Below are 12,633 nucleotides of genomic sequence, written 5' to 3' on the forward strand. Positions count from 1 at the left end.
CGGGCCACTGCGGCAACAGCCTTGTACATGGGGCGCCTGCTCTATCCACTAAGCCGCCGACGTCCCTACAGAGTGATTTCTAATGATATTACCTAAGGGAAGCATACATAAAGTGAATAGAATTGGTCCGAGCACAGAACCTTGTGGAAGTCCAAAACAAACTTTATTATGTAAAGATTATTCATCGTGAACTTGAACAAACTGGAATCAATCGGATAAATAAGATTTACATCAGCTTAGTGCAGAACCTTTAAGGCAAATTAAATGGTACAGTCGCTGTAGTAGAATATTGTCGCTGTCCGATGAAAAACACGTATCTCCACTTTTGATTGTTTTGATTTTCTACAGTGCATAGAGTGTCCATAATATTCCATAGCAACCGTTAGCGTTGCATATCCAAATGACCAATGGAAAGATGTGTATTACATCATCTATTCAACACATATCTCCATTGGGTGTCAGAAGTGTCCATCAAAGCGCGTAGAAAGTCAAAATCGTCAAAAGTGGAGATACATGTTTTTCATCGGACAGCGACGATATGATGGTCAGTTGTGTCAAATGCGGCACTAAGATCTAATAAAACAAGTACAGAGACAAGTCCTTGGTCTGAGGCAATCAGAAGGTCATTTGTAATTTTTAGTAGTGCTGTCTCTGTGCTTTGATGCACTCTAAATCCTGACTGAAATTCCTCAGATAAATTGATATCATTTACAGATGCATCTTTCCCAATGTAAGTTAAAGGAAAAACTTTTTTGGGCCCAGTGGCATCATGAGACATACTTGGAAGTTGCAATTCTACTGTTTAGCGTCTATAAAAATTGGCTTAAAAACCCAGTGCACTTCCTGGGACTGGTTCATTTCTATGAAAGTTACTAAGTGGTGCATGAAGCCAAAAAGCACTTTTCCATGGTATGAAAATATCTGGATCTTCTCCATCTTGGGGCCCCGTGAGCAGGCACATTAGAGACTTTTAGCTGAAAGGCTAACTTCCGATTTAGCCTTCTGCTAAGACCAAGATATAATATTTGAGACAGGACCCTATTAGGGCTGCACGGTATATGCGGTAGACAGTAGAAATGATATAAATTTGGCCCACAGTAGAGATTTGCGCTCTACCGTCCTATCGTCGATGACGTCATCGCACCTGCCTCAGTGTGAAAATGGCTGCGAGCACAGAGACAGCGGAGCAAGAGGAGCTGGCTCACATCCGTGATTTAGCGTAGCACATGCAACATGTGTTGATGGAGAACTTGTGAGTGAGTGAGTTAATGTCTTATGAACAGCCCTGGACTTCTCAGACTCTTTTAGCGACTTACCGCTCAGAGGGAACTCATTCAGTGTCTCCTCTGGCAGCAGCACGGCATCTCTCCCTCTCCTCTCTCGTCGTGTGCACACGGGAGTTGGTTTTCGGCAAGAGAGTTTGTCATAAACCTTTAGTAATGTAAACCTATGTGACGCTAGTGGCTCCACAAAAAAATCCATATGTGAATGTGTGATAGTTGTGGTATTATAGCAGCCTGTCACAGGTTACAGCGTGATGATTAGAGGAGAAAGGGCAGAGCATAAAGGTCCAGGTGGAAAAAACACAACTCAGTCATTTAGGATTTTGCTAAAAGAAGGAAATTACCTTTTGATATAGATCCCAGGGGACATTTTGCACCATAGAGTACTGGGTTTTAATTTTGAGTTTTGAGATCTGCATTCTGCACAATAAATGCTCTAAAAAATACATTATATCTTTGCTTTTGTTGTTGTTGTGTTTTTTTTTATCAATTTAGTTTTGCTAAGGGACTACAAAACCCATTCAACACTTCTATTATAACTTTTACACTTAAATTTATACCGCGATATATACCGTTACCGTGAAGGGATTCCATTTATACCGTGATATGAATTTTAGGTCATACCGCCCAGCCCTAGGCCCTGTTCATTTCTATGCAAGTACAGTGGCGCATGGAGCCAAAATGGTTCAACTGCTGCATATAATATTATCCGGATCATCGGCACTGCTTTTGAAGCCAAAATGTGAAGCCCATAAAGCAGGTGCACCAGAGACTTCCGTCAGCTGAGCTGCTTCTGGTGAATTACCCTGTTAACTTGAATGGGAATGAAACAATTTAATCTTCAAGACTGGAATGGATCAAATCATTTCATGAGGGTTGTGATGCTAAAAAAAAAGCATCTGTTTCAGTCAGATGTTGGACTCAGGAGTTGTAATTCTACTGTTTCTCCACTACAAAAATTGGCTTCAAAGCCAGGCACACTTCCTGGGGGCCTGGTTCATTCCGATGAAAGTTGCTCAGTGGCACATGAAGCCAAAAAAGCTTTTGGCTGAAATTACCTGAATCTCCTGTGTTGTGGGGTTCATAGAGCAGGTGCACTAAAGACTTATAGGCATGGCTGAGTGGCCAACTTCTGCTGGCCAAGCCAGCTACTTCCTGTTTAGTGCTCTGCTAACTTAAATGGGTATGAAATGATTTAATCTTGTGGCTTTTCTAGATTTTCCAAAAGTAATCGGAATGAATGAATGAAATCCCAATTGTGAAACGAGTCATTTCCCAGAGGTTATGCCACTCATTTACAGATGTCTCTGTCCCAACGTAGGTCAGTGGGAAAGGTTATTTTTTTGGGCCCAATGGCATCACGTGATGGACTCGCAAGTTATAATTTTGGCCACTATGCAAAATTGGCTTCAAGGACAGGCACACTTCCTGGGGACCTGGTTAATTTCTTTGAAAGTGCTTTTTTGACTTCATGCACCACTTAGCAGACTTTCCAAATGTTTTGTGACCAAATTAATCAAATCCTTATGGTGAAACGAGTCATTTTGCGGAGGTTGTGACACTCAAAATAAATATATATATATACACACAGATATATTTACAGACATCTATTTCCCAATATAAGTCTATAAGAAAGTCTTAAAGGGCCCAATGGCATCACATGATGGACCCAGTCATTGTAATTCCACCTTTGGCCACTCAGTGCCAGGCTTTGTTCCTGGGGGATTGTATATTATAATGGATGACATGACAGCTTCCCAAAAGCCAAAACACCTGAAGGTCCCCCTGGTGGCTGGCTGCAGTGTAGGCAATAAACCCCGTCCACTCAAGTGTTCATTTTTCTAATCAGTTTAATTATAAATAGTTAATTGAAGCTATAAAAAGATGTAAGTGACATCATGATTTACAGCTATGTGTGTCAATTGGTGTGCTCACAGATGAGTTTGGCAGGTATATGGGTGGGACCTTGATATCACAGTTTCTTCCCCTATCACTACTGCACAGACTCTGGCTCCAAGTGATGTCCCCAGCATAAGATGGCACTGCTCATATCTGGGATATTTTGGCTTCTTTTAAGTATAGTAGGAGGAGGGAGAGACACATCATCCATCACCAGAGGTGGAAAAAGTACTGAAAAATTCTACTCAAGTAGAAGTACCTTTACTTTGATGAAATTCTACTTAAGTACAAGTAAAGCTACCCATCTAAAAATCTACTCAAGTAAAAGTAAAAAGTTGTTAGTTTAAAATGTACTTAAAGTAGAAGTTACTTAGGCTACGTTCACACTGCAGTTGCAAGTGACATGAATCCGATTTTTTCACTCAAATGTCTGATTTGCTTTTGACAGTGTGAACAGCACAAGTCACATTGAATCTGACATTTTCGAATCAGATTCAGGCCACTTTCAAATGTGGTACTGAATCCGATACATATCGGATTTTTTTGAATGCGACCGCAGTCTGAACAGCCAGGTCGCATTGAATGCGACTTTGACGTCATTATGACCCACACTGCCTGTTTTGTAAATAAAGTTGATTGAAAAAAAAGTGTCCTAGGCGGGGAGAGTAGGCGGGAGCGGAACAGAATGAAAACAAACATGGAGGACAGCATGGATGCAGGCGGCCAGTGGAGAGATAGTGAGGTTTTAGACCTCATAGGTATTTGGGGGGACACCTCGGTCCAAGCAAAACTTGAAGGTTCTTACCGTAACAGGTCTGTTTTTGAAGAAATTTCTAAAGAAATGTCCAAACGGGGCCATAGAAGGACCTGGTTGCAGTGCCAGCGCAAAGTGAAAAGCCTGAAGGCTAAATATAAAGAGGCTAAAGATTCAAACCAACGTAGCGGCCGTGGTCGTGCCACTTGCCCGTTTTATGAAGAGCTCGAACGTATTTTAGGAGACAAGCCGAGCGTTCAGCCACTGGAACTGCTAGATAGCTCTGTGGCTGTAACCGAAGACGAGCCTGAAACTCCAGAGAGTGAAACAAGTTCAGCTGGCACAGACGCCGACACAGGTAAGCCAACAAAACAACTACAGATATGCAGTGAATTTGCTCCCAAAATACATTTGTGAAAATGTATAGGTCACTGAAAAAAAATCTAATCTCTGACATTGTGGCATCGTAATCTGATATGTTTCTTTGCCCTAGGAGAGTCACTCCTCTCTACATCCTGTGTGTCTGGTGACGCCTCATCACCTCAGCAGAGTACAGAGACCTGTGAGAAGGCCACAGCAGCCACCAAGTCATCTGAAAGTAAGTAACAATAACAGTAATAATGGTTGTGATCAGGTGCTTTGTATGCTACTGCATTTAACACTGTTTGCTTCAGGGCTGCAGCAAATTGATAGTCATAGATTATCAGTTGCTGAGTCAGTAATCAATTAGATAATAACTGATATGTCTGCACTAAGTCATGGTAAAATGGAAATAAATAGATTTGAATTCAGTAATGTGAATACTGTATTATTTTTTTATGGATGGATCTGTATCCACCATGCAGTTAAAGGTGTCACAGAAATCTTAACTTTAATCTAATTTAATTTTTGCACGACTGAGCAACACAGGAAATCATTCCTGCCTGTGGCCATCAAACTGTATAACTCCTCCCTCTGAATGGCCCTTGGACTTTTTCACTCCCTGTCAACTGACTTAATACAATAACCAAGTGCAATAAGCAACAGTGTAATTACTTGTGCAATAATTCAACTTAATATCCACTGTTATAGATTTATTTGTCATTTAACTTATTTTTGAATCACAATGCACATTCTGTACACCCTAATTCAGTATATATGTATAATAACAAGCCTGTACAATCTCAGAATACTACTGTTCAAAGCACCTTTACTGTATAAAGCACCTTTACTGTATATACTCTTTTATCCATTTTTTCAGTATATATTTTGTTTTATATTCATATATTTTGTTTCATATTTTATTTTATTTTTATTTTTTCTCTTCTAAGTGCACTGAATGTTAAATTTCTTCTGTTTCTTATTTCTTCTATTCTTGTAAGGAGCACCTGCAATGAAAACAATTTCCCCTCGGGGATCAATAAAGTATTTCTGATTCTGATTCTGATTCTAATCATGCCTACCCTCTACTACTTACCTTTTACAAAATACTAATACAAAATGATTGTTTCTGTTTCTTGCAGCTAAATCTTCCAAGAGCAGAAAAAGAAAGACAAAAATGGAGACAGCACTTGAAGTCTTTGCTGAAAAGATTGGGAGCACTTTCAACAAGGATGACACCGAGCTTCAGTTGAAGATGCAAGCAGCACAGCATGCACATGAAATCAGAATGTTCACATTGTTCAGTCAGTTTATGGAAAGGTCACATCACTATCCACATCCACCTAATTACCAGGCACCAGTACAGCCTCCAAAAGCACAACCGCCACCAGTACAGCCTCCGTCAATGCAGCCATCACACCTCTACAACCAAATACAACCACTACCTCAACACTCCCACAGCAGTTTTATTCAGCCCCCTCCATTCCACATGGCTTCACCTCAGCCTTTGCCATTTAGCCATGAGACACCAAACCACCCCTTTTCCTTCTTGCAAGAGCTATCACAACATCTGCCATTCAACCAGTCTCCTGCACACACTCCAGATTCTGCTCCACCCTTCAACTCCACCTGTCAGGTTTCAGCACACCCACCATTCAGCAGACCTTCAGGTGATGAGGAAAGCTAAATCATTCAACATGTCTTGACAAACAGGGTTCCTTATTTATCTGTATTACTGTTATGACGTTATGTCATGTGTTAAAGGTCCAGGACTGATTCAGTTTAAGTTTGCATTTAGAATTGGACACAACATGTTTACTTTACCAGACTATTTCTTCTCTTCCAACGAGTGTAGTGTCCAGGACTTTTATTTCATTCTTGCACAGGACAAACCTGACACCTTATGTTTTACACTACTTTCTTTAATTCCATATTTGGAGAATGATATTATCAACAGTAAACCTCCTGGACTAATTCAGTTAAAAAAATGTCAGCCAATTTTCATTTAGAGTTGTACACACAGCATATTTACCCTTTATGGAAGACTATTGTTCCCTTCCAACGATTTGAGAAATGGACAATTTAAGCAAGTGTAGTATCCAGGATTTTTATTTCATTCTCGCACATTGTTGCACAGGACAAACCTGACATCTTGTGTTTTGCACTACATGTACTTTATTTAATTTAATATTTGGAGAATGTTATTATCAACAGTAAAATAAAGTTACTATTTTTTGACAAAGAAAAGTCACCTGGTTCTTATGTTCTTCCAAAACCATTTAAATGTGAGGGTGAATAGTGAGTGCTGATATAGTTCAACGCTGGCTGTAGAAGAGTTCTGTCAAGGCCTCCCTGACTCTTGCTGGGTGAGCAGTATCTTGTGCTCCTCCATCTGCTGTTCTTTCATCCCGTGGTGCAGCTTGAGCAGGTTCTTCATATGCTTCACCATGTTTCTCACATATGTTGTGGAGTGTACAACATGCACTTATGATGGTGGGGACAGAGGAAATGTCCACATCCAGGCGCTTACCGAGGCACCTCCATCGCCCTTAAGTCGCCCAAAGGCACATTCAACTGTCATTCTTGCCCTGCTGTGTTGCTCGTTGAAATATCTTTGCTGATCTGTCAGAGCCCCGGAGTCCGTGTATCCTTTGAGCAGCCAGGTTCGCAGGGGGTATGCAGGATCACCAAGCAGCATTATTGGGACTTGGACACCATTGATCTCTTCAGTGTCCTAAGATAAGAGAAACATGATATCATAACATTGTCATAATATTGTGACCACCTGCTTGATTAAATGCAATTCAAAAGGATACCCCTTAATCAAATTTAACTTCAATATAGGTTGACAAGAATGCATATTTTTGTGGCCCATTATTTGTGATCACAAACTGCAATATTAGAGTAACACTGTGTCTTGTTGTAAAAAGAAAAAGTGGTGACTGAGGTAAAAACCTACCGCTGGAAAAAGCTCCCCTCTCTCTGCCATTGTGTAGATCCTGGAGTTCTTGAGAACCCTGGCGTCGTGAACGCTTCCAGGCCATCCAGTGTAGATGTTGGTGAAACTGATGAGAGAACATGTAATGAGTTGAGCATCCATAACTTGCAAAATAATGCAAAGAATTGCCAGGTGGTAGTTACATTGCTAGTGCACTGTGATCAGGGTTAGTAACTGATAACCTTTACTCAGGTTACTGTGTTTGCATAGCTTCTATATATACTTGTACATTTCAATTAACTTATGAAAATGTGATTTCACTGGTGATAAATTTATTTTCCTGCAGAAAAAAGTTCCTTTATACCACATTGATGTTGTCAGTTAATATTACAATTAGTTGTTAAGGCATGAAAAACATGTTTTTCATAATTTACAGTGGTTTTACTTGAATAGAGTGGTGGATTTACTTTAGTCCCTTCTTAATGTCCATAACCTAGAGAGACAATCATCAGCCACATGTGTGAAATATTGTGAAATATATGTGTGAAACAACAACTGGAATTGTACTTAAGTGCAGTGCTTGTGTAAATATACTGTAAATAGGTATTTTATCACTGTACACATCTCTTTCATGTAGGTCTCATGATTACAACACTGTCTACTTTTAATGAATATCAATATTGAGATAAAGGCAAGATAAAAAAAAAAAAAACAGACTATTTCCAATATTGGCTTACCAGAACTGGTGATCAACAACGCCTTGTAGGATGACAGAGTGCCAGCCTTTACGGTTGAAATAGTCAACATGATTTTCTTCAGGTGCAATTATGGGGATGTGACTCCCGTCGATCGCCCCAGCACACTGGGGGAACCCCTACCTCTGTCTGAAGCCCTGCAGCATCTCCTGGAGATCGTCTCCCTGGGGTAGTTTAATGTAGTCAGGCATGAGGACATGATGAACAGCTTTGCAAAAGTCATGGACAATAGAACAAACGGAGGACTTGGCGATGCCAAACAGGTTGGCCAAGGTGCGGTAACCCGTCCCTGTTGCTAACCACAACCACATTCTCAAGGAGATGGATCTCCTGAACGACATATCTCGCCTCGACAGTCTCGAGGACAGGCGCTGACAAATGTAGTGAAAGGTATTCCTCGACATTCTGAAGTTCTGGAAGAAATCCTGATCTGTGAAACCAGTCACATCCCGATCCCACCACTCCTGGCTCCGACAGCGCATCCACATACTCCTCTGTACGGATGTTGCAGCCATTGCTCCGCACAAAGCCATCATTAAAACATTGATTTTCTTTCTCCTCTTCTTCCTTATCCATAGCGCCCGCTCACAAATTTGCCGGCTGCCGCCAAACATTGTTTTTAACATAAGACCATAAAGTCCTGTTGCCGCTGCCATGTTCGCTTCCGTAAACACAGTTGTGCGCGTGATGTCATCAACTATGAACTGCGCATGCGGGTCAGTTCAGGAGCGTGAGCTGTTCACACATCAGTCCGTAGATAGGCCACATTTTAAAATGTAATGTGAACAGCCAAACAAAAAATCGGATTTGGGCAATAAATCGGAACTGGGCATTAAGGCCTGCAGCGTGAACGTAGCCTTAGTTATTTCCAACAACTTGATGGGGGTCACTCCTATGCAGTGCAAAAATGGTCCAGGGGTCATAAATCCAATCCAAACACTGGTTATTTTTCTATGATAAACCATAGAATTCAATTAAATTTAGGGCTGCACAATATCATTAGAGCATCGCCATCGCAATGTGTTCTTGTGCAATAGTCACATTGTGAGACTTGCAGTGTAAGTTGATCATATCAATATAATATTAGTCAAAGGCAATATGCCATACTTATTTTGCTGGTTAATACTTTAGGTTATGAAGTTCTCAATTTCCATGACAGTTTGATTGTAAAATGTATATTTCATGCAAATACAGCCTTTCCAAAGCCCAAATGATGACTTCTTTCCAAATAGAGCTATTCAAGTTATTGCAATATACTGTATATTGCAATACATATCGCAGTATACAAAATCGTCGTCGCTTTGTCAGTTTTGTCTAATATTGCGGAGCCCTCATTCATTTTGACTCACCAACACAACTGTTAGACTGATGATACACTGATGAACTTTTTGAGCAGTGTTGTTGGGCATTATTCTCAGGGATGCAAACAGGTGTATGGTCAAAAAAGAGAGAGCTTGTCGAAGTGAAATTCTCAATATTAAAATACACCAACACTAATTTGGAAGAATACTGTGTATTCCAAAACATAACAAATCCACTGAGCAACAGTGTTTCCCCTATATGCAACTAGTAGGTGGTGCTCCACTGCTGAAATATGACCGCTACTGCTGATTTATATTTAGTTTTTTTCGTCTTAGCTCTTCAGACACTACCATTATATTATTTGGCGCTACAGACGCTTCATATCCAGGTTAATTCACACACTTGTGAGTAAAGCATATAAGAGGAGAGGAGAGGGCTCCGTCTTATCTCTTCGTAAACTTAAGTTATATTATTTTGAGCGACAGACGCTAATAACATATACTATTTATCATGTTATACGGTGAAACGTTTCACTTTATAACGTGATGACTTATATTGTTTACACGATGGCATGTCATTTCTGTCTCTACATGGGTGCACCTTTACAGTCCTCCTCTGCTCTCTGTATTGTGCACAGCGGAGTTCGGTCCCGATGCGCGCGCACACACACACACACAGACACAGGTGGGCCACATTTTTCTGACCGACAATTATAAATGGCACTGTGCACACGGGGTTTTCTTTCATTTGGTTTGTTTCTTTATTCATTTCAACTGCAGTGTCTGCTCCACCGTCCTCCATCTCTCTCTCCAGGCACCGGCACCGAACGCTTGTTCTGGGTCAATTCCACGCAAGGTTTCCAAGATTCACCCTTTTGGTTTCCATTTAGCCGATTTTTTTTTTTTTTTTTTTTACTCAGTAACGGATGTGATCTCCAATGCAGCAAAGTACAATACTTCAGTCAAAATCTACTTAAGTAGAAGTAAAATTACAAAATTTCAAAAACTACTGAAAAAATTACAAATTACACAAAAACACTACTCAATTACAGTAACGTGAGTAAATGTAATTAGTTACTTCCCACCTCTGTCCATCACCATCTATGTTGTCATCTAAAACAGGAAAGTAATCCTCCTGTTTTAGAGCAATAGAGCAATCAACTCACAGTAGTTAGCAGTGGGTAAAATTTTATGCAAACTGAATTAATCTCTGATCAAAAATACTGGATGTTCAATATGAGAGCTGGCAATTTCTATATAGCTTAATTATAAACCCTAATAAGGCTCTGTAGCCATGCTGTTTTTACAGTAGCTCAGAATAGACAAACCAAACACTGGCTCTGGATAGGGCCATTCATGTTTTGATGTTCATTCCTCGTATGATTTCTATACACTTGTTGAAGTTTCAGTTGGTTGTAATCTTCATCAGCGGAGGTGAAGCACACGTATGAAAAATAATTTTCACATGCGTGAAACTTTTTTGTATGCTTGCAAAGCACAGCCTGCTGGGATGTTTCTATGTATCTACTGGCACCAGAAGGGCTCTTTAGGACTAAGTACATACAGTACATGTGTGCACAGTAATGTGCAGGTGAAATGTCTGTCTAGCTTACATATGAGGTGTCTCAAGATTTAGGAACATACAATTTTATTGAATTGTCTGTGCGTAACAGCAGCCTGTTGATGGTTATTTACACACTGTCCATAACAATAACTTTGTCAGGTGACAAACTGCACCGGGCTCGGGGTCAGGTTTGGTCAGGAAAATGCGGCCCGAGCGTGCTCACCTGTGTGTGTGGTGGGACTCCACCGTGCGCGATACAGAGAGCAGATGCGAATTGTTAACACGTGACCATGTAGAGACAGAAATGACATGATGACATAACACCATAAATAGTATATTGTTATGTTATTATATGAAGCGTCCGTCACGCAAAATAATATCAGTGGGGGCTGTGGGCAAGACATTGTTACACAGCATGTGCCTGTGACTTCAGGCAGAGAGAACACTGCATCAGAGCCGAAGGAGCATGTTTTAAAATACATTTATTTTATCAATTAGTTATTAACTTTTACTATTTTTAGCAACTTGCCCGATCGGGCAAGTGAGTTGTTAGTTTACATGCCCGACCTTGAGTTTTACTTGCCTCGGGCAATCAGGCAGTTCGTCATTGTTGAGCCCTAAGTAAGGTAAAAGAGGTTGTTGGGTTGGTGCGGGGAGCAGTGAGACCTGGCATTAGGGGAGTGTCTCTGTGATGCCAGAGATCACTGTCTAGCCTCCTGGAGGTGTCGTGGGACCAACTAGATGAAACCCTGGTGAAAGGAGGTTCCCACCCGATGACCCCAAAGACATGTTAGTTATCACTGCTCACTGGTCTGTATAGTTAAGCCTTGCCATAATAGCTTATCATAGGGCTTAGGAGGTTATTCAATGAGTGCTGATCCTTTCTCTAGAGCACAAACTTCTTGTGTTTATTTGAATTCTGTGGTTCTGTGGAGCAGCCAGCATCGTATCAGAGGTGGACAACCGACCAGCTGATCAGACTTTAGATCAGAAGTTTAATGAGAGGTCAATATCTGTTGGTCTATCTCCTTACTTCTCCTGCACAGTTGAATAGCTAGACTTCCTACCTGGAAGTTGTAGGTTGGGCTGTGGTTAAAATTGACCACAAACCAGACAACACTGCTAAGTGGATTACAGTTTGCATGATTTTATGTACATCTATTAGATTAGTGTTTACAAGTCTGTAAATATATTGTCTGTGTGTGGCTACCAGTGTTTCCCATACAATGACGAGACTATGGCGGCCCGCCATAGTCTCCAAAAAATCGGCCAGATATAAAATGCCTCAGATAAATGAACGTCACTCTGTAGCGCACCGGCTGGAGCACCTACTGAGAATTCTTTGACTTCTGAAATCTTCTTTTCGAAGCCACGTAAAATTAACTGCTCTGATTCAGGGTGCCATACTTGCAAATCGTGAGGGAGGGAGGAAAGCAGTAATCTGTGTCTGTTTGTGTGTAATTAATTTGAGTCTTACCTTTTGTTTTTGTTTCGTACTGCGTATTTTGTATTGTTTTGCGTAACTGTGTTTGTGAGTGTGAGAGAAAAAGTTTTAAAAGAATATTTTGTCTGCACATGATTTAAAATAATAAAATAGCCCTCCAGAGGCAGATCAGTACGTTAGTCACTTTTCTTTTGAGTACTGAAATGTTTAACCACTAATCCTTAGCTGTATTTTAAGTGTAACCCTTCACCATAACATACCACTAGTGTTTTTATCATTAAAAATAGAACATTTTTCACACATAAAAAGCACAAAGATGCCGAAATCTATGCATA

The 12,633-nt window shown here is 40.5% G+C and overlaps 2 protein-coding genes across 3 annotated transcripts; one reads left to right on the forward strand and one right to left on the reverse strand.

Annotated features, from left to right (window-relative positions):
- Nucleotides 1-3,879: 3,879 nt before the first annotated feature.
- Nucleotides 3,880-5,970, forward strand: LOC125883465 (zinc finger and SCAN domain-containing protein 20-like). The gene is made up of 3 exons (XM_049567750.1): nt 3,880-4,294; nt 4,430-4,534; nt 5,933-5,970. Exons 1-3 carry the CDS (start codon nt 3,880-3,882, stop codon nt 5,968-5,970), a joined length of 558 nt encoding a protein of 185 aa, XP_049423707.1.
- Nucleotides 5,971-6,553: 583 nt separating this feature from the next.
- On the reverse strand, nt 6,554-8,667 carry LOC125884104 (uncharacterized). 2 transcript variants are annotated; one of them, XR_007448645.1, is made up of 3 exons: nt 7,972-8,667; nt 7,256-7,361; nt 6,554-7,030 (listed from the first exon to the last, which is right to left on the reverse strand). XR_007448645.1 is itself a non-coding variant. In XM_049568901.1 (3 exons), the coding sequence occupies exons 1-3, from the start codon at nt 8,643-8,645 to the stop codon at nt 6,782-6,784; spliced, it is 888 nt and encodes a 295-aa protein (XP_049424858.1). In that variant the 5' UTR covers nt 8,646-8,667; the 3' UTR covers nt 6,554-6,781. The 2 variants fall into 2 exon arrangements, 1 of the variants encoding a protein (XP_049424858.1); XM_049568901.1 differs by having other exon boundaries at nt 8,113-8,667.
- Between the last annotated feature and the right edge of the window lie 3,966 nt (nt 8,668-12,633).

The sequence above is a fragment of the Epinephelus fuscoguttatus genome, linkage group LG23, assembly GCF_011397635.1.
Source record: "Epinephelus fuscoguttatus linkage group LG23, E.fuscoguttatus.final_Chr_v1".
NCBI classification, from domain to species: domain Eukaryota; kingdom Metazoa; phylum Chordata; class Actinopteri; order Perciformes; family Serranidae; genus Epinephelus; species Epinephelus fuscoguttatus.